The sequence below is a fragment of the Dermacentor variabilis genome, chromosome 5 (genome assembly GCF_050947875.1).
Source record: "Dermacentor variabilis isolate Ectoservices chromosome 5, ASM5094787v1, whole genome shotgun sequence".
NCBI classification, from domain to species: Eukaryota; Metazoa; Arthropoda; class Arachnida; order Ixodida; family Ixodidae; genus Dermacentor; species Dermacentor variabilis.
In genome coordinates, this window is record NC_134572.1 from 59,497,400 (window position 1) to 59,518,628 (window position 21,229).

Below are 21,229 nucleotides of genomic sequence, written 5' to 3' on the forward strand. Positions count from 1 at the left end.
GCCAGCTAAGTTGCGGTACCGTTAGCACAGCATGCATCGTCATTCTTGTAGGCCCTCCGCTAGCGTAAGTGCGTTATTGAACTAAATTTCTCGAAGAAAAATGTCTCATAAAATTCGTAAAGTACGACTAAAACACAACCTGCAGTCATGACAGCGCCGGTTTGTAATTCGAATGTGCGAGAAAACATAATGCTGTTGCGCGGGAACTCAATCACAAAGGCTTCCAGCTGCCGTTTGTTTTTGTGTGCAGCACCACGTGCGTGGGCGCGAAAAATCGCGACCAAGTACGCGGGTCGTTTGATAAGTATGGTAAAAATACAAGAAATGGTGCTACATTTCTCTTTTCCTCTAGGTGGCGTGTGAGAAGCACCCTTCACATGACGGAAGAACTTGTTTACGCTGGTACCGATAGTAAGCTCCTGACAGCGTTTGGCAGAGCTGTGTAGTGATTCCCGCCAAAATGGGAAAAGGTGAATTTCGAGCAGTGATCAAACATTTTTTATTTAAAATAGTGGACGGCTGCCCAAATTAAAGCCGAGTTGAGCGGAGTTCATTGAGACTGTGCACCATCACTGAAGACCATTTGCTACTGGATCAATACATTTAAACGTGGTGGAACTTCGACGCTACATGAAGCACGTCCTGGGCGTCCAGCGGAGGTCACCACGGCAGAAATGATATTGAAAATTCGTGGAATCGGCATGGAAGGCCGCCAAGTGAAGGTAACGTGAGATAGCTGAAATTGTAGGCATATAGGCAGACGGCGTTCACAATTCACGAGAAATTGCAGATGAAGAAGGTCTTTGCCCATTGGGTGCCACGACTGCTGACGATCGACCAAAGGTGCATGAGGACAGACATTTCGAAGCAGTGTTTATCGATGCTTGATCGCAATCCACAGGACCTTTGGCATCAATGTGTGACAGTTGACGAGATGTGGATACATCATTACACTCCACAATCTAAACAGCAGTCAAAGCAATGGACTGGGCCTGATACAGGTGCTCCAGAAAAGGCAGACTATTTGTTTAGCCGGAAAGATAATGGCGACTGTCTTTTGGAATTCACGAGGAATAATCTTTGTAGACTACTTACAAAATAGCAAAACGATAAGAGAACCATATTATGCGAAGCTCCTAGATCAGCTGAAAAAAGAATTACGCCCTAAAGGACCTGGGTTAGCATGGAAGAAACTCTTTCGCCAAGTCAATGCTCCGCCCCACAGATTGTGTGTCGCGATGGCCAAATTGTATTAGTTAGGCTTCGAGGTTGTGCCTCATCCACCCTATTCTCCGGATTTGGCCCCATGCGGCTTCTTCCTCTTTCCAAACCTGAACAATTGGCTGGGTGGAAAGAATTTTTCTTCAGATGAAAAGGTTAACTCAGTGGTAAATGACTACTTCAAGGGCCTTGAGCCATCCTTCTTTTTTTTTTCTGAGGGTATAAAAAAATTGGAGCGCCGCTGGAAGAAGTTTGAGGAGAGAGATAGACAGAGAGAGAAAACATTTATTTGCCGTGAGATTGGGCATCCTCCTCGCAGGGTGGAACACTTAGTTTAGGGGCACCATTGGCTAGCGCCGCTACGCGTGCCCGCCGGATCAGCTGGAAGGGAACAATGTTGAAAAATAAAATAGTGTTTTATGCAAACATGGTGTCTTTAACTGCTTTTTACCACATTTATCAAGCGACCTTCGTAGGGACTAACAGCTTCGCTGTAATAATTCACTCAGTAACCAAAATGAGGCCAATCCGCATTCACTTGAAAGCAGAATCAATAGCAGCCATGCGCAGCGGCTCTTATATCAGATTCACAGTAAAGAAATGTAAAAAAAAAAGTGAGGCTGCAGTTTCGTCGGAAAGGCGAAGCTGTATAATTATTGATAGCCAATTGTAAGACGATTACATGAAGGAATATTGCACCACCAAGAGACGCCAGATTCTTGGTGGTGCGAGAGGACTCGGAGTGTGAAATTGACCTGCCTCGTACGATGTCTGGTAAGTACTCATATAAGGCCGTTCCTTCAATGAACAATTTTTCGAGATGATACGAAGTTTCTTAAAGTGCAAACTGTTATTAAAGATTATATATATATATATATATATATATATATATATATATATATATATATATATATATATATATATGGGGATCGGAAACCTGGTCGGGCCCCAAGGTCCCCCCGCCCCCAACGGGAAAATGAAAACGTTCCGCCATGTTTGATGATGCTTTTTAAACGCACGACCGTCTATGCTAAAAATGTTGCATTTACTTTCTATCGTTCTCTGTTAAATAAAGGGTCTTCTACCCCTATCGACTTAACTTTCAGTACTGCGCATGGCTTACGAGACGGGAAAGGACAGGCATGCGCTTGCGATAGCCACATCTTTGTGCGTATTCCCTTTAACGTACTGGCACAAGCGTAGGTTGCCTGAAAAGCTTTGTTTGTTAGTTGGTTGTTGAATGTGGTTAAGCCAGCTAGCGTGCGGGCACAGAAATGTAAACACGTGACAACTGTACTTAACCTGCGCCCTCTCTGAAACGACACCCTGCTGAGGTGGCCTTGTTTTTAATAAATGCGAGAGAGGAAAAAAAAACGAAGCGAGCTGTGCTCCAAACAGCTGTTAAGAGCCATATATTACATCTGCATTGGAATGTGAAATCCAGTTTTACTTATATATTAATTGTTTCGCATCAGGTGTCCTCGCTAAAACAAAAGCGGCGCCAAGGTCCGTGTGCCACCAGGTTTTGAACATGCTGTCTTTGATGGAAACAGCTCTATTTTATGCCCTTCGGATGCTAAATCGTTAGGTTCATGGAAAATTTAATTACACCACATTTCTTACGTCTTCAGAATAGTTAAAAGCGTGCAGCTTCAGACCGGATTAAGAAGCTTTAGTTCTACAGTGAGTTTTGTCAAGTGGCCTTTATGCGAAAACTCTACAGGAACGGCAGATATGAGAACATCAACTCCTTCGTGTCTAGCATACTTGGAGAGCTCCTAACGAGCCAGGAAAAATTATTCCCGATGCGAAATATTGTGAAGAACAATGAAAGAAGTGAACCGGCCACATGACGGCATACTGACGCCAAGAGCCAACATCCCAGCCGCCCCGTGCTTTCCAACTTGTTAATATTATTCATACTTGCAGCACAGATTCAATCAGCCGTGTTTCAAGACTTGCGGGACATGTTGTAAACATCATTATTTTCATTACGTTGTTGCTTTTGATACAGTATCTTGGCGTGCATAATTGTGCGCGCAGCGCCTGAAGGGGCTATGTGCTGTATTGTCAAAAGTTTCAAGGCCACTGTGAAATTGGCATGAATAGCCGCCTGGCCCCGTGGCGGGGCTAGCGCATTGTCTGAAGAATAAAGGGTGTGCCCGTAGCTCCTCCATGACAGAGTTAGCAGCTTGTTCTATATTTAGCTCCTCTTTCGTGAATTCCCGCGATTCTTTATGGAGTACAGTGAACTACAAAAGTATGTGGGACATGGGTTCCACGACGAATGTTAGTTTCTGCTCAGTTAACGCTTTTAATTTAACGGTCACTGTGTAAATCGCACGAACTACTACAGTCCGTAGCTTTTAGTTCGAGACTATGGTCGAAGGCGTCGCGAAAATTCACTTTTTCGCAAATTTTTTGTGCTGTTAGTTCTTGTGGCAGACTGTGGATTAGTTCTGCTTGCGCCCAAAAACACTGCACTTTTGAAAAATGGGTAAGACATGAGCCAGCCAGCTGCTCCAGCAAAAGGCGTTGTCAGAATTCCTTTCGTTTAAGCAGTGTAAAACAACCGTAGCGAAGTGGACCGCAGCAACGTCCGAACCGTTATGTCTCTTGAAGAAACTGAGACTAATGAGAGCGAAAGAAAGACGAAGACGGGGTCATAATGACGTCGAAATTACAACTTTTACGTCACCGCCCGATTCATGGCCGATCCCCCAGAGTGGGTTGTGTCGTTTCACAAGGGAACAAGAACTTTTACCTTGCCGCCGCTTCACCGTTGTAGGAAAAATAATCTTTCAACTTCCAATTCGAAGACATGGCCTAGATTTAATACATCCTTTTATTATTTTGTTCTGGACCTCCACTTTGGGATTCAGCCGCAGGAATGTGTGTTCCGCCTTCCAAGAACTTCTTATCGAGTCCAACTGGCATCCCGGCTGAATTTGCATCTTTCTTCTTGTCGCTTTTCAATTAATTATTGCTGATTCTTACCGTTGTTTGTCTTCTCAATTTAAGATTTAATTTCATCTCCCCTTATCGTCTATTCTATATCATCCCTGAAAACTGATTTCCGATTATGACTTCATCCAATCTCTTGGTGTTTGCCTGTTTCCAACCCTGTCTTCGTCATCAATTCGCGCTCTCTAACTTTAATGTGAATCAATATTTTCCGAATCAACCAAGTTTTTCAAGCATATATCGACGTTTTCGTGGGCCGATTTCACAGATAGTGCCTTCTAAAAATACGTGCGACTGGGGCCACCGGGCATGCGCCACTGCGGGTATGTGCCTCTCTTCAAAGAACCCCTTTGATGCCAACTGGGGTCAGTGGTACCACAACAACAATGAACAACGCCTACGTAGCGACACCTACGTAAAACATTCTGTACATATCAACTGCAGTTCCTTTTTCGACGTATATGAACAAAATTTACCCTTCAATAAGCGCCGAAGGTTCAGCGGGATCCCGGTGTCTGACATTATTACAGCTTCGATGACGCCAGCAGGGGCTTCGAACACTGACAAAAAGTGCAGACATACCCTAGACATCTTTTGCGGCAGCCATTAAATGTATAAGAATAGGTACACACGATTCCTAAACCACATAGAGTGACCAAGGCGAATTAATTTCTGAAGTAAACAAAGGTAAAGAATGTCACTCATTGAAAAAAAAATATTTTTGCTATTCGTCACCAGCTTACTTTGCGTGCTGTACCATGCTTTTCTGAAACAAAATTCAATTGATAGTTAGGGCACGTCCTGTTGTCTTTCTTGCCCGTGTCAATCCAGCGCTATGACTTCAATAAATGCAACCTCTCTGCCTTTCGTTCATGCCGTCAGTTTGTCTTTTTTTCTCAGGAAAGGTCAACTTATAAAATGGCAAAAGAAGTCAGAAAAATTGTGAGATCAGCAGAAAAAAGCACATGAGAAGTAGTGACAAGAACAAATTGGTTAAGGAAAAGAGTGAACATGTTATCACAATTGCCTGGAGCGCGTGCTGGCATTCTCAAGAAACGCCTTCTGCGATAGGATGCTATGCTATGCCGTTTTGTGCTGACTGCTTCGACAGTGGTGCGAGTGCGATCATCTCTTGTGTTTGAAGATGAGCACTGAGTACTGAAACACGGGTGCGCAGTCACTTGCGTGGCTCTGCATTGCCGCGTGCATGAAAAACACGTATTCGGAAAACCACAGTATAGAAAACCAACTAGTTCGCTCCGACACCCTTCTAAACGTCCGTTACTATTCATTTCTTTTTTTCTTTTTTTTGCAAACAGAGGCAGGACTGCCTCAACCAAGTGCAACAGAATAAAATCAGCACTACTGCAGTCACTCTTATACGCAGTAGAGAATTAGTTCATTCAAGTTACCCCTGATAAACTGCATGTACTCTAGAAAGAGCACCGTATATGTGGCAAGCAGCCACTTCACCGATGGAGTCGTTTTCACAACTTTATGACACCCGTTGTTCTAAGAACTAGTAGGAGGTCCGGGTACAGCATTGCTGTAGCCAGTCGTCCAATGTGTCACATAAATAAAGAAGAGGTACCGTTCTGGACTATGCGACCTACTTCTGTATCGTATTTCTGCGCTTGTATTATGTAACGATTCTTTTCATTTCCAGTTTTTTTTTCTTTTTTTTTTCCTTTCACGATTGCTTCGCAAGAAGTCACGGCCCCGTTATCGCCGACGTCGGCCGCTAACCTGGACGGATGATAGGAACTGAATAAAATTTCACGATAAGAATCTGTACATATAATACAACCCCTGTTATGCACACTAATGTCCAATAAGAGTTATGCTTGTTATTTTAAGTATATCGCAACTGTTTGTCTGCTCGAAGTTCGTAGACGTCACAAACATCGCCATCAATGCATACAAAAGACTCTCCTTGAGCCACATGTGCAACATTAATGCACGTACCAAAAACATAGCGTCTGCGAAAGGCTGCCGTGAAAAATGAAGCGAAGAGTACGAGAAACACAGCGAAAATTGCGCTTATACACTGTGCCACCAGAATGCCGCCGTAAAGGTCTGCATATGCGCACCATGCGTCGGACACATGCACGCAACGTGATGAAAGCAGACTGTCTGGCTATTCTGTCCGCCGGCGTGAACGTACAAAAGCAACGTACGGACGCCTAAAGAAGTACAGAGCCACTCTTGTACGTCCGATCAACTTCGAGGACTACGCCCTTGATTAGTTATCGCCAAACACTTGAACATCGTGAACACTCCGCCGTATTAGCGAGAACGAGTGCTCGGTCGGTTAAAGCTCCCTGTAAGAATGAATCCACGTGCATCAGCTGCGTGCCGATGTACGTCGACGTATGTTCACGTCATTGGGATAAATGAGTGCACCAAGCCAGGCCTGGAAATCGGTCGCTGCAGGTTATTATCAGCGAGGGTATCGGTGTTTGTGTCACACGTAGCCTGCTCGATGGCTTTGTGCCCGTGCTTCGCGAGATAGCGGCGACATTGTTCCCGTGCTGGTGGCTCTTTCAAGAGTCCACTTCGACGAGCTCCTCCCCTGGGTAAGCTTCCGTCCTTCGATTGCTTCCAGTCGTAAGGTTGCTGGCGTAACATTTATTGCGCCTCATCGAGAAAGAACAAAACGCGATAGACCTGCTCCCATTTGACCGTGCCCTGCATGCAGGGTAATGGGATTTTGCGATCAAGCATAGACACGTAACCCGGTGCTTAACATTCTGAGGGTGACTCTGTAAGACCTTGCCCCACTGAAAGTGCGATTGCTTTGTCACTGAACAGTCAGCGTCAGAAGTTTACGGGGAGCGAGTACCACCAAAAGTATGAGTTTCCGATCTAGTAACTAAACAGGTGTTTGTAGCGCAAATGGTATAAATAGTCCTGACTTCGCTATTCTTTCTTCTTCCGTGTGTACTTGCGCTACGAACATCGTCCAGTAAGTACATACCCATAAGCCCAATTTGTAATAATGGTGCTCTCTTAAACCTTGCTTGTTGTAAATGAAAAGTTTACTCAGTGTAGGCCACACAAACTACTGCGCACTGCAACTCCAAATTCGAGGTTGTGCGTCCGGATCTCGCGAGAATACAGATTTTTCGCAATCCCGGTGTACCGTAAACTTCTGGCGCCTACAGTAGAGTGAAAGCTGTGAGTTTGATGCAATAGCTGTAACGTTTTGCTATGACGCACGCCAACTCTAACGTAGTATTGTGGCGGCCTTTTTATGTCGTTTCCCACTAAAGCATCTATAAAGTGTCTCCCTGTAGCAGATTACATTAAAAAAAAGTACTGTTCCCATGCTTATACTCATGACGCTCATCATTTCTGTCCAAAGAACAATTACATAACTTTACGTATCGCTGAAAAAATAACGTCGGGGGCGCATATCTTCTGAAGGTAATTAAATTGATTTTTGATGCAAGAAGCGTTTGCTTACATATTCATAGACGGCGCCGCTTTGAGGAGGTCGCAGTTTCTCAATGGTGTGTGCCGTCAGATGTAGTGCATCAGATATGCCGACTTGCACATATTTTTAAAAGCGTTCATTCATCGTGCCATGTATATCGAAATAGTGCAATTGTGAGACTAATGAACTATTGCGTCTTTAAATTGTTGCACGTCTTGCACAACTCTTTACACCAGCGCCCACTATAACAAGTAATTTGTTAAGTGTAAATTCGGTACCGCCGCTGCCGCCTCGTCAGTGTGCGACCGCCTCGGCCGGAAATAGTTATCCGTGATCTCACGCTCCCGGAACGCCGTAGCCATTGCGTTTTCGCTGAGGGAAATGAACTTTATTTGCTTTTAAACAAATAATTTTATGGCGTTTTAGGTATTGACGACTTCTAAAAGGGAAATAAACCTGTTCCACCTTCTTCGACTGGTTTAACTTATATATCCCCTTGTGTATCGGGTACACCTGCTCACGCACGCCCACCCGCCGTGGTGGCTATGACGTTGCGCTACACTCCGAAAATTTTTTTTTACACCCTTAAGGGTGTTTCAAGGGTGTTTTGTCGCGCCGTAGCACCCTTACCGTCAGAGCCCTAAAAAATTTAAAGAGGACAACAGCGGATCTCTGAGGAGACGTGCGATGAGAAAAGACGTAGTTGAAAACTATGTAATCATTCTGACAGCCTTGGGCGCTCAGAAATATCCGACAAGAGAATTTCATAGGGAGAGATAGGAAACTCTCCTGTCGGATATTTATATGCGCCCAAGGCTGTCAGAATGATTACATAGTTTTCAACTACGTCTTTTGTTATCGCACGTCTCGTTAGAGCTCCGCTGTCGTCCTCTATAAATGTTTGTAAGGCCCTAACGATAAGAGTGTTACAGTGCGACAAGAAAATACCCTTAAGGGTGGAAAAATGTTTAGAGTGTACTAAGCCCGAGGGCGCGGGATTGAACCCCGGCAGCGGCAGCCGCGTTTCGATGGTGTTGAAATGCAAGCACGCCCGTGTACCGTGCATTGGGTGCAGGTTAAAGAACCCCAGATGGTCAGCATTATTCTAGAGTCCCTCACCACGGCGTGCCTCGTAATCAAGTCATGGTTTTGGCACGTAAAACCCCAGAAATGGTTTTCTCACGCACGCCTATAAGGCAAGAACGACAGAAAGCTAAGCTAGTTCATGTTGCCCACTTCTCTTGTCTTGTGTCCGTGTCTGCACGCCTTACCCTTTTTTTGCATTATACGGCAAGCTTCGCAACTGCTTGAAATAGTAGCCAGAATCGTACACTATTCATATCATCTATTTTTGCAAACAGCAAATAGACGTTTTGTTTATCATGCTAAGCTGGCTTTTACTTCGTTTAATTACAGCCCTGCTAAAGAAGCACTGGTGCTGCGACAATGCGCGTCTCTGCTATCACTGGCGCGATCCTCCTGGTTAGCGCCACTCATGCTCTGACGCCTCCCGTAGTGCGAACACGAAGCGGTGACATCAAGGGACTCCGCCTCAACGTATACGGTGAGAAGGTGAACGCATTCCTCGGAATCCCTTATGCATCGCCTCCACTGGGGGACTCGCGCTTCCGCAAGCCGTTGCCAAAAGTCTCCTGGTCCATTCCACGATGGGCTAGGGCCTTCGGTAAACGGTGCATGCAAGAGCTCTCTCTGGACGGGACACCTGAGCACTACGCAGTAGCGCCGGGCATGAGCGAAGACTGCCTTTACCTCAATGTGTGGTCACCCGTCAGCGACAACAGCACCAAGCCCGTCATGGTCTGGATTCACGGCGGCAACTTCAAAGCCGGCTCCTCAGATAACCCTGCATTCGACGGTTCCGTGCTCGCCGCGACGCAGAACGTGGTCGTCGTATCGTTCAATTACAGGCTTGGATTCTTCGGCTTCCTCAACGCGGTCCACAGCAACGCGTCTGGGAACGCGGGCTTATACGATCAGGTGCTCGCGCTTGCGTGGGTTAAGGGCAACATCGCTGCCTTCAATGGAAACGGGTCGCAAGTCACCCTTTTCGGCGAAGGTGCCGGAATCGCAGCCATTCGACTTCTGATGATTTCGCCCTCTGCCAGAGGCCTTTTCCACCGTGTAATCATGCAAGGAGGCGCTGCTCACGCCGCCAAAGCGGCGGAGAGCACGAGCAGGAGTCTGCTCAAGGCGGATGCCCTGGCCGTCGAGGTGGGCTGCTCCAAAGCGGGCTACTCGATCGTCTCACACCCTGAAGACGTCATCGAATGCCTCAAGAGCCGGTCGGCTCATGAGATCCTGCTCGCGCAAATGGAACTGCGACACCACGGAATCGAGGCCCCGCTGCCCACGCACGGAACCGAGTTCCTACCGCACAACCCGGATCTCATCAACGACCTGAGGGGCTTTACGAACGTCGAGGTCTTGATGGGCCACAACCGTGAGGAAGGCCGAAAGCTGGTGTCGCGAGTCTTTGAAGGCCGCTTCGATGCGCTCAAGCAAAGCAACAACATGACGAAGGCAGATGCCGAGGTAGCGCTCCACGTTCTGCTGAACGCGCAAGGATACCGGCGACCCGTCGCTACCGAAGTAGCCGGCCACTGTCTTAAACGCGCGGCCGCCGTTTGCGACCACCCGAGGACCCTGGCTGATCTGGTGGAGGGCTGCGCGGCCGACGTGGCCGCCGGCTGTCCCGCGCTCGCGTTCGCCCGCAGACTCTCCAACGCCGGTCTGACAGTGCACTTATACGGGCTCGACTACGTCGACGAAGAAGCGGAGGGCCACTTTCACACCGATTCCGATCATTCTGCTGAGGCGACGCTCGTGTTCGGACTGCCTATGAGGTTTCCAGGCAAGTTCGGAGAGTCGGACCGGACCTTCAGCCAAGATATCATGACCGCTTGGGCTACGTTTTCGAAGCAAGGGTAAACAAATTCTGCGTGCATTTACGTAAGACCGGAAGACACGTGCGAGTCGTCTTGCCGCACAGGTGGATTGCTTAGTTTGCACGTTTCTGACACTACATTTAGCGGCTTTTAAAACAAATGTTGTCAGAAACGGTCGAAAAGGATGTCTATACTCCGTCTTAAAATCAACTTGTAGTGCAGCGAAAGCTATGAGGCATGCTAGGACATCGCCATGTGCTTCGCATGTACCGCGTAGTATGCAATGGAACGTAGTTCCGTGCTTCGGCCTCGGTTATACTGCAGATACGTAGGTTTGTTATCGTCAAGCGCTGCATAAATGTTTGTATATTTTCTAACATACTATATAAATGCCTGCAATAATTTCCTTCATTTTCTATAGAAGTGATAGTGGGGTGAAAGAGACACGTATTGATATGTCGCGGATTGAAAATAACTGCGAGCTGGCTCCTCTTACACACGCACCTCGTATATTTTGCTGCACTGCAGAGAGATTGTGAGACGCGGTATAGTTAGCTTAGCTGAACGGTTTCAAAATTTCAGTGTGGCAACTAATAACATGTATGACAGCTTGAGCTTAAAGACCGCAAAATTTTTGAGTTCTGTAATATATGCCTACAGTGAAATACATAGTTAAATACATGAATGAATAAAAGTCATTTATTTATAGAAAAGAGGCACAACTCCTCTGGGCAGAGAGATAGGGTTGTTGCCGGACCGCACTTAGGTCACTCAATCGCTTGATGTCGTGTTGCTCAAGGCTACAAGTCAGCTGACGTGCGATAAGTTGCGCCGAGAGTGTACCCGGTCAGGAGCGTGGTTGATGAGTCTCTCTGATTCCCCCTGAGATAGCCACTCTGGCTTCCATATTTGGTAAATAAAAGCTGCGTGTTGGGATTCGTAACCAATTCTTCACGCTAGTTGGTGCTTTGTAATAGCTTTATTGCCATTCTCCATCTATGGAGATCACCAATGGAAAGTATCTGTCAAACACATACTCTAGATAAGGAAGTTCCATATGCCTCCACAAGCTCAAAGAGAACCAAACAAGTATGGTTCACGGAATTCGCCCTGGTGTCGCATTCGTGAGGTGTTTACACATCTTATAGGTTGAAGTAAAACTGTTCTAAATTGCGAACATTGCAAGGTGCCAGAAGCACTTGTGCACGTGTTTTGCATTTGTCTCGCGTACCCGCGAGAAGACAGAAGCTGGTTGTAAACATGGATAAGAGACTTCTATCTGATAACCTTGTTTGAGGTAGGCCTGACGCCAACACTGCAGCCGTGACTAAAATAGCGACTGTAGCCTTCTACAAGCCACTGGGCTAGACGCACGACCGACCTTAAGGTTCCCACAACGCGATGGACTTCTCTATAAGCACTTCCTTCTCCTATCGTCATTCATCAGTTCTTTTCCTCCCCGTCTCTTTTCCACAGTACAGAGTAGTGGGCCAAAGCCAAGCTGTCGCTCAGGCCAATCTTTCTACATTTCTGTAAACAAATTCATCTCTCGTAAACTTATGGCTGTCCATTATACTGTTCGTGCTATTAAACCGGCTCTCAAATGTTCCTATCCGTCTATCGGTAATTCCAGTCTTTCGTAATTTTTTGTTCGATCTGCAACGACAAAATGTTTCATATTGGATCACATGATGAATACCACCACTGGATGTTTTTTTTTTCTATAAGAGAATGGAGATGTTCATAAGCACATTGTCAAAAAGGAAGATTAAAAACACCGTAATGATTGCGCATAGCTGAGCGTCTGTCGCGCACGAAGTTTCACTCCAGACAAAAATCTGGCGCATCTTCCCCCTCTCCCGCTCCTTCTTTAATGCCTTGTACTGCGAAAACTATGGCTTAGTGGGGTGGGGTGTGCCAACGGCGCTCCGCCTACTTAACTTCACGGTATATATATATATATATATATATATATATATATATATATATATATATATATATATATATATATATATATATATATATATATATATATATATATATATGGGCAGTTGAGAACATATTTTTTTTCGTCGCTAGCATTGGTATTTTCTGGAAGTTACTTTTCTCAATCTTGGGAAGTTAAGCACTCCAGTTACGTATTCAGGATCCCGGTACTCAATGTCAGCCGCAGGTGTGTTTGCAGAGCCGTCTATAATACACTATTTCCACGGGCAGCTTAACCGCGGTTAAACTTAGCCGTGGTTAACGCGAACCGTAGTCCGCCAGAGTTACACGGGCTATACCGATCACTGTTAATGGTCTGATGAAACGACACGTGATCTCTTACGTACGGGCTTCATTTTGAATAATTTTTCTTCGAAATTTGATTACAGTGGTATAAAAATGTTATTTTTCAGAAAAACAATTGTCATATTTGAGAGTTTTAACCTGTAAGAGTTCGTTTTACGTGTAGGTTATTTATATTCAATACTCCTGCTCTCAGTTGTGAGCATGCCTGGTCGGCATACAACTACATAGAAAGTCAGAATTAAGGGTCACAAATGGGTAAATATAAAATAAGATCTCCACAGAACGAAAAGGTAAAAAAAAATTAATGAACGAATGAATGTTTCAACTAACAAACATTGGTTACATAAATTAAAGGGAGAACATCTTCACGCGAATGCACTTTGGTACTATACGCTTGCACTTACAAAAAGAAAGAATAAAAAAGGAAGAAAAGGCAGCGCTTTCAAGTGTTAATGTATGTACACTGCGATTTCACATTGCACAAATTATCGCAAAAAAGTACATGGCAAAAATACGGAAGTTATAAGTTGAAAAGCTGCGCCATCAAACTGGACAAGAAAGTGAGACGCACACAAATACACAGCGTTTGTGTGTGTCTCACTTGTCTATAGTTTGATTGCGCTGTTCCTAAATTTCGAAATTTGTGCGTAGCCGTCACCTCCATGTAGAGGCGCGCGTTTCGACTGCTTGAGTGCAGAGCGGCCAGATTATATTTTCAAATGCGTATCAGTGCCTCAGTTGTCGCGTCAGGCCAAATGATACGCTTTTTGGAAGATATCTGGGAAGCGCCAGCGCTGCACTCGGGGGAAGTACCGTCCGCCATTTTGCCCGCCACCGAAACGTCGGTTACACTAAACAGAGGTTGCCATGCGCGGTTGACGGTCAACCGAGGTTAGCGGCCTAACTGCAGTTTCGCCTGTCGTGTAACCGCGCTAACCGCGTTTAGCGATAACCGCGGTTACGTTAACCGCGGTTAAGGTCGCCCGTGTAACAGTGTATATGTCTACTTATACACCATTAAAAAATTACCATGTTAATATTTCACTGTACTGATGACTTTCTGCCATTTCACCTTAATTTCTGTCTTCCTCCTTTCTTGTTTTATAAAGTTGGTTTGACCAGCTGCCGAGTGTGACATCACGAAGATGCGGCTCGGCGCTGCCAGTGCGGGCCCTATATATGCACCGGGTGGTTCCCGTAACCAGAGCTAAACATTAGATATGTATAGCGGTATACCTTAAACAAATGAGACCAACAGAGTATTGTTTATAGCCGTCGTGAATCACTTGACTAATTTTCTGAAGGGCACTTAGCTAGCTCATTAATTGCGCGTAGTTATGAAATATTTTATATATTCATTTTAGAGCATACGACACATATTTGGAAAGTTCTAGAGTGTGCTTAGGAATGCCTAATAAAGTTGTTTGCGCGGCGTTATCTCTTACGTTGCTCTTTTTTTTTTCGGGCTTTGCAAAGAGCCCGCGAGATATGAAAAAAAAAAAAGTTACGTCGCTGTGCGCTTGTACGTGGTTTGCGTAGCTGTAATTCTTCTTTCGAAAGAACGAAGCCCACATGCTAATTGTACATGAAAGAAAGCGATCTGCCGCGGCGTCCAGCATCGTTCTTATTTTTTGGAAAGCTTATTAAAAACAAGCGGCGTGTGCTTTCGTTTCCTTGACAACACTTGCATTCATAAAATCACTAGCAGGGCTTTTCAACTGCCTCGGTATGTGGTAAGAGTTCGTTCTTGACTTCATGGTCAGCTCTGCCGAATGACCCTTACCGGTTTGCGCACCTCGTGTCCGTCAACAATGACAGTAGTTTCATGTGGTGCCGTCATGAAAGCCACGGTGCTCCTTATGCCATAAAACGCGCTAGTAATGATGCATGCGTATCCGTAGGTCAATTATTAGTGTGACTGCTTTACTACTGTGTTTCCGATGTGCCTTGCGGAAGCCGACTAAGCAAATAGGAGCAGGATCGATGCTTGCTTCGATGAAAGAAGCTTTAGTGCGTGCTAGGAGCCTAAATTACATCTATTGAAACCTTACAATGGAAGAGCCTGGCAGTGGAGTTCAGATCCTAACTGACAAAGGCACATAAGAAATAATTTGCAATACCGTTTCTACGAGTCCGAAATTCGCTGTTCCCTCAATGACGTAAACAGTGGCGTGAAGCCTTGTATCTCACCAAGTGGCATTCAGCCAGATCCGGAATCAAATCAGAGAACTCAGGTTGGTCTTATCTCAATATGATTGTGGTAGTCGAAACGGTTACCAACAATTACGAGGGTCATTCTTGGCGCGGACAGAACAAATTTTGAATATTAGAACAGAACCACCCATCTGGCATTCTTTAACGTTCACCCGAGGCTCGCTACGCTAACAACATTGTGTTTTTCCCCCCACATCAATGCAACATGCATGGCCGGGAGTCAAAGCTGCATTCTCTTGCTGCGTGGCAAAACGCCATAGCCAGGTACACCAACTCTGTAGCAGCAGCGCTTGTCTACCGCACGCTGTAGTCAAAGCACCACCCGCTATGGGTGGCGATGCACTAAATCCTTTTCAGCGCATGATGGATGCAGCGCTGATATTATTTGGCGATTCTTTTCACTCCATTCTGTGCCTTTCTTTTACACCGCTCACGACGGGTCAATCATGTTGGCAACGTTAAGCGAAACGTAGCGCAGGCCATTGGCAAAGGGCAGGAAGAAAACGAATTGGAATAGGATAGTTACATTACGCCGACCCTGTGCTCTGGCAATGCGCTCTATTTAACGTATGCTTAATAACCAAGGACTCATGTTCAATTCGGGATACTGTCTTCGTTTTATGAAGCGGGCACGCATACCACGGTAACGTTCCTGGTTGCGCAATGTAAATACATTTCTTATATGCACTCTCGCCGGTGAAAGCAGGGTAGTTACAAAAGCAAGATCTTTCCCTACAGGACCGCCACTGAAGAAGATGCTATAGCTGTGACGAACGCACCTTCGTGAGCTCCGCACGTGCAGAGACCCTTGAAACCAGATGGAGCCTCGAATACGAGTGTCTGGCAAATCGGGCACCTACAATGTAGCCGTATTGTTTTGCTCGCAGCCAAGTAACGCTTTCTCGAAATTCTTGCCCGCACGGGCTGCCTGCTTATGGATATTATCCTGTCTGCCACAGACAAACAGGATTAGCTATGCTGCTTGTGCGGCAGTACGAGACTTTCCGCAATTTCGTCGCTGCATTTGTTGCAGAATACAGGCAGCTAGGTAGCTGTCACATTGAAAATTTACGAAGAGATATTTATCACCTAGTAAAATTATGCGCGTCTGCATATACCCAAAACTGCTTGGCACTTTGCGTTCGCTGAAGTTCCTTGATGAGAGTTCGTTATAGCGTTTAATGAAGTCAAAATAACATACCGCTTAGTGGCGCTTTGTAGAGAAGTCATACAAGTGCTCAACATGGCTCTACATGCATTCCGTGAAACGTTTCTCGCATAACTCGTTACTAAATGTACACTGACTCTACAACGTTATGAAAATGAATTACTCTTCAATTTGCACAGAAAAAGATAGTTACTTCTCGTAAAAGCTAGAATATGCTTTATGAGCAACTAATGAAATGTATTTGATCATTCACGCATACAAATTATGAAGGAATACCATTTGCCAAGCTGAAATGATTTTCAATGTATACTTCCTTCTCAGCAACTGACTTCCTCGTCTTGTTTCAGAAGGCCTCCCGTCTTCGAAGGCATCTTGTGGCCTCGCTTTAGTGAAGCTCGACCAATGTTCTTGAGCATCAACGAGGCTTCGGCGCATTTAAGAGAAGCGGACACTTCGCTTTGTGGTCTCCTAAAGAAATAAAATGGCGGGGAACCGAGCAGTCAGCCAAGCACATACATATACAGGGTGATCATTTTTTAGCGTTCTGGAAATATTAAAAATCGCCTGTAGCAGATAGCATCATTCTTGTCCTTAAGCTGGATTATTCGAAGGGGCGGACATTACCAGCTCGAGAAACCGAAACACATAATCAATTAACTAACAAGTGTACTAATTAACTTCCTAATCAATCACTTTAGGCACTTATTGCATTTTACGAAGGGCAGCCATGGAGCTTGCAAGACGTATTCATTTGAAATGCATTTCCAGGATGACACCACTTTCGAGATATTTCCCAAAGAGTGGGGCGAAATACATGGGCGTTCCAGTTACTTTTGTGCTTAAGCGCATAAAAGAGGGTTTTGTTAAAAAGGTAAGTAAGTAAAGGTTCTTCACAGCTTGGTGCGAACAGTTTCTTTCTTTTTAGTTTTTTGTTTATCTAGTTGCCTTTCTTTTTCTTTTTTTCTAGTATGGGTGTACGACATACACTGCTGTTTTTGCCGCTGTTGCCACTGCCTGTAGGGCCTCAGGCCTCGTCAAGCTGCTCAATGAGCAGCTTTTTGTCTGGGGTCTATTTTTCCTTTCCTTGAAGAAAATAAAACTGATTCTGATTCCGAACAGTGCCTTCTTGCGTCGAGTTTGGTGACGCATATCTCCAAACTGGCGTCATTCTGGAAATTCATTCCAAGTGGATACGCCTTTCAACGTCGCCGGTTATAATTCGTAAATTGCAATGTGTGCTGTAAGGTAAATTATTCAAAAGATAAGTGGATTTCTGTTAATTAGCTGAATCCTTGTTTCAATTTCGCGTGCAAGTGATGTCCAGCTCTGAATAATCCAGCTCAAGGACTATAATTATGTTATCTGCAACAATAATTTTTTTAATTCGATAAATCGTAAAAATGACAACCCTGTATGCACAGGCTGTCCCAATTATCATGCACCAAGATTTAAAAATATGCAAATGCCATGTAGCTGGACAGAACCAAGGTAATGCTGTTTGCCGTCGTTTGGAGGTACTCAGATTATTTTTTGCATTCCACCTAACTACATATTTAGCCGTAATTCATTGATCAAATTCTCAAATATTATAATTAGATTAAAACTGTCTGAGAAAATTGTATAGCAACATGAAAAAATGCCGATACAGATATTTTTAAATCTTGGTGCATGATGATTGGGACACCCTGTATATAAATGTGGACGAGAGGAAAAGAAACCGAGGGGAAAGGAAACCGAGCGTAATGCCAAGACGTGGCTTCGTATCCTACCTGCAACCATTTGTGTTATTTTTCATTCACTTTCAATTCATTTATCATTTCTTTATTTATATTAAGAACTGCAGTTAATTTGCCCTAGGCCGTCCATGGTGTCATCGTTGACTTCTTATAATGTCACCAATTATATATCCGGCTCCTCGGTTTCCTTTCTTCTCGTTCATTACATAGTGAGGGTCTCGAATCCGGCAATTTTGATGTCTTCGGGTAGGATGTGTGGGTTTATTGACGCGTTGCCTTCACCCAAAGATATCACGTAGACGTGACGCCTTCGGCAGAAAGGATGTCCCACATCCGCCGCCAAGGCCGTGAGTGGTGGCGCTGGCTAACACTCCCAAGGTTAGTTCTAGTAGATAAACATAAATACCCCAGAAAGTGGACGGGAAAACGGCGGCAAGGTAGCTCAATCGGGGAGAGCACCGCACCCGTAACGCGAAGACGTGGGTTTGTATCCCTACTGCGGCCGCTTGTTTTTTCACCCAGATTTACTTCATTTATTTATCATTTCTTTATTTCTATTGAGAACTGTAGTTAAATTGCCCCTATGCTGTCCATTGTGTATTGGCTTCTTAAGATATATATGTATAGGCGTGTCATGATTAATATACAAGCGACTGTAGTTTCCTTTATTTTTCGAGTGTCACATAAGAGCCTATGTCGGGCTGTGTATGACTGAGTACAAATAAACTACTCAGGCAAACGACATTTCTCGATGTCTGTCATCTACCAAGAACCATGCGTATATTTACGTAGTCCTCGCTGAAAGGACAGCGACATCCCTTCTGAGCTAAACGCAAATAAAGTTAAACAATTTTTTTCTGTACAGTCAGAACAAGTGCTTCTAATCATGTGACTTGAACATGTTGCCTGGGCTCGGGGTCCTATACCATTGATCTGCAATTTTTACTGTGTGTAGTACATCTCCTACATAAGGCTCTTCCAAGTACCGCTTCCCGCGCATGCGTTGATTTGTTCGGCAACTGTAGTTGTATAATATTACGAAAACTTGAAAGGAAGCGCAGCATGTGCCATAATTTATTTGCGATGCCTGGCTGAAAGTATTGTGCATGACAGCAGACAATTGTCCGCACGCGTGTACAGTACAATGTGCGTGTGTTTGGGCGTCCGCGCGTGCGTACGTGAGCGCGTATGTGTATGCATAAAGGGTGGGCTGTTTAAGTCTGTAAGGTAGCGGCTAAGCTGAAAGAAAGCAGCTGCATTAACGACGTGGCTTGAGGCACTAGACAGATTTAGCTTAACGTTAGCGTAATAACGAGCGCACATAATTGATTTTATCTATTCGCCAAGACATGCATGTGCGTCCAAAAAGTGCGAGAGGCAACGCAGTGACAGCCGGGAGCGCGTTGCATTTGTACTTTCCATGTCTGCCGATCCGCGGCGAAATCAGTAAATTCATGTCCGTGGCCTCCGAGATCTCCCAATCTCAGAGGCCGTATATGCCGTCACGCCTATTTCTCGACTTCGCCGATGGTTGAGTTGGCACAACCATCCGGGAAGTTTTTTTTTTCGCTAGGCCTCGACGCATTCGAAAAGACAAGCGATCTCGAAAAATCCGCAAGGTTATTCGTAATACTCTACCGCCGAAGCGGCCTGAGCCTAAGCGACAGCCTTTAGGCAGTCATTTGCTACGAATGGAGTGAATTCTACAGAATCAAACAGCAAATTAAGTTCGAAGCGGGCGGCCGGTACCGCCGCCATGTTTTTTCGTATACTATACCTAAGCCCGGCAAGGACGCTAACGTTAAATCTGAGAAATGGCGTGCGTACGCTAAATGCTATGGGTCGTTTAGCATTCTGCGCATGCGTATTTTGATCCCGCTTTTGCAATAAGCCTGCTATTACACTAAACACGCTAAACTAAAGCTGTTTATTTTTACCTAACACTAAATATACATGAGACGAGAACGAGCACACAGGCACGACGCCATTGTCCTGTGTGCTTCTCGTCTGACGTCTTTTTAGCGCTAGGTCAAAAGGTCTCAAATGTGCAATACGCACCAACTAGCCCAACCTTCTTTCCCACATTTGTGTTTACTATGAGAGCGACGCTAAAATGACTCGCTCGCAAACCATATACAACCATGTAATCCCTAAAATCACTAGAGAGTTTTAGAATAGGGGCCCCAATAGTTTGGGGCACCAAAGAGCTTTGCGGGTGTTAGCGTTGGGGCACCCAGGAGTGACGAGTTTTAGAAGAGAGCTTTTCATTTGTAGATAGCGTCTTGCGCTGACAGCGCCACTGCGGCGTCAAAGAAAAGCGACTAGAAATAATTAAATAAAATATCCCATTTTATGATAAGAATAGTCATTTTGACTTGCATCAATTAGCGTTTAATTACAATTTAGAGATTATTCTGTAAGCAGAATAACCTCTAAATTAGTTGCGCTTAGTTGTGAGCAAACCAACTTTACGTGCCTTCACCAGCCAAGCTTAGCCGTGTTAGGCCTACGAGCCATAATATCTACAATCGAATTCGGAATCAGCAGCGTCTAATGAATCAATCTTCATAACACACGCTAGAGGAGAGGAAGCGATAGCCGCAGTCACTTCTCCTAGCCTGCAAACTTCATGCGTTATTACGAATTCAACCAAGTTTGGTGCTAGGTTAGAGCCGTCGCTTCGATGGGTGCCGCCATGTTTGCCGACGCGAAGCTTTTGGGGCCACTATTTGGGCTCCCGCTATTTGGGCTCCCGCTAAAGTCTAAACGAAAAACTCAAACGCAGTTAGCGTTTCGCGCATGCGCAGGGGCTTCAACGCTATTTCTTTGGGGCCCCAAAACGTTTGGGGCGCCTGTTCTGAAACTTTACTCTCTCAAAGCACCTCTGCCTCTGGGAGGCGACGTCTGCTTGGTATATATATAAATATATATATATATATATATATATATATATATATATATATATATATAGCTTAGAAGAGGCAACAAACGTTTCCGTCAGACATTAACACTAGATTTCATAGCCCGAGCTTAGAGATGGACACACTTTAGCCAATGGTTCTTGTCATAGCAATCTTGCTGGCAGACAGTGCGTAGCACAAAACGAGTTCACAAAACCATAGAGAAGGCACGGACGACGTTGTCCAGCCCGGTGCATGGATTTAGTGCATGTTCTTTTTGTCGCGGCACACTCTGCAGGTTCGGATATCGTGGCCGCAGTTGCAGAGCGACGACCCACGGTTCTCGTCCCCTGCATTCCTGGAATGAGTGTTGGTTCGATTCTTGCCGGGTG

At 45.1% G+C, this 21,229-nt stretch overlaps 1 protein-coding gene across 2 annotated transcripts; it reads left to right on the forward strand.

Moving 5' to 3' along the window:
- Positions 1-6,653: 6,653 nt before the first annotated feature.
- Positions 6,654-18,681, forward strand: LOC142582639 (cholinesterase-like). 2 transcript variants are annotated; one of them, XM_075692549.1, is made up of 3 exons: positions 6,654-6,761; positions 9,038-10,566; positions 16,549-18,681. In XM_075692549.1, the coding sequence occupies exons 2-3, from the start codon at positions 9,068-9,070 to the stop codon at positions 16,679-16,681; spliced, it is 1,632 nt and encodes a 543-aa protein (XP_075548664.1). In that variant the 5' UTR covers positions 6,654-6,761; positions 9,038-9,067; the 3' UTR covers positions 16,682-18,681. The 2 variants fall into 2 exon arrangements, with proteins under 2 accessions (XP_075548664.1, XP_075548665.1); XM_075692550.1 differs by having other exon boundaries at positions 16,552-18,681.
- The last annotated feature ends 2,548 nt before the right edge of the window (positions 18,682-21,229 follow it).

Excerpts from the sequence above, each read along its gene's own strand:
- LOC142582639 (XM_075692549.1), top strand. The coding sequence starts at position 9,068 with ATGCGCGTCTCTGCTATCACTGGCGCGATCCTCCTGGTTAGCGCCACT. Across the intron at positions 10,567-16,548 it reads GCTACGTTTTCGAAGCAAGG|AAGGCCTCCCGTCTTCGAAG; the intron begins GTAAACAAATTC and ends GTCTTGTTTCAG.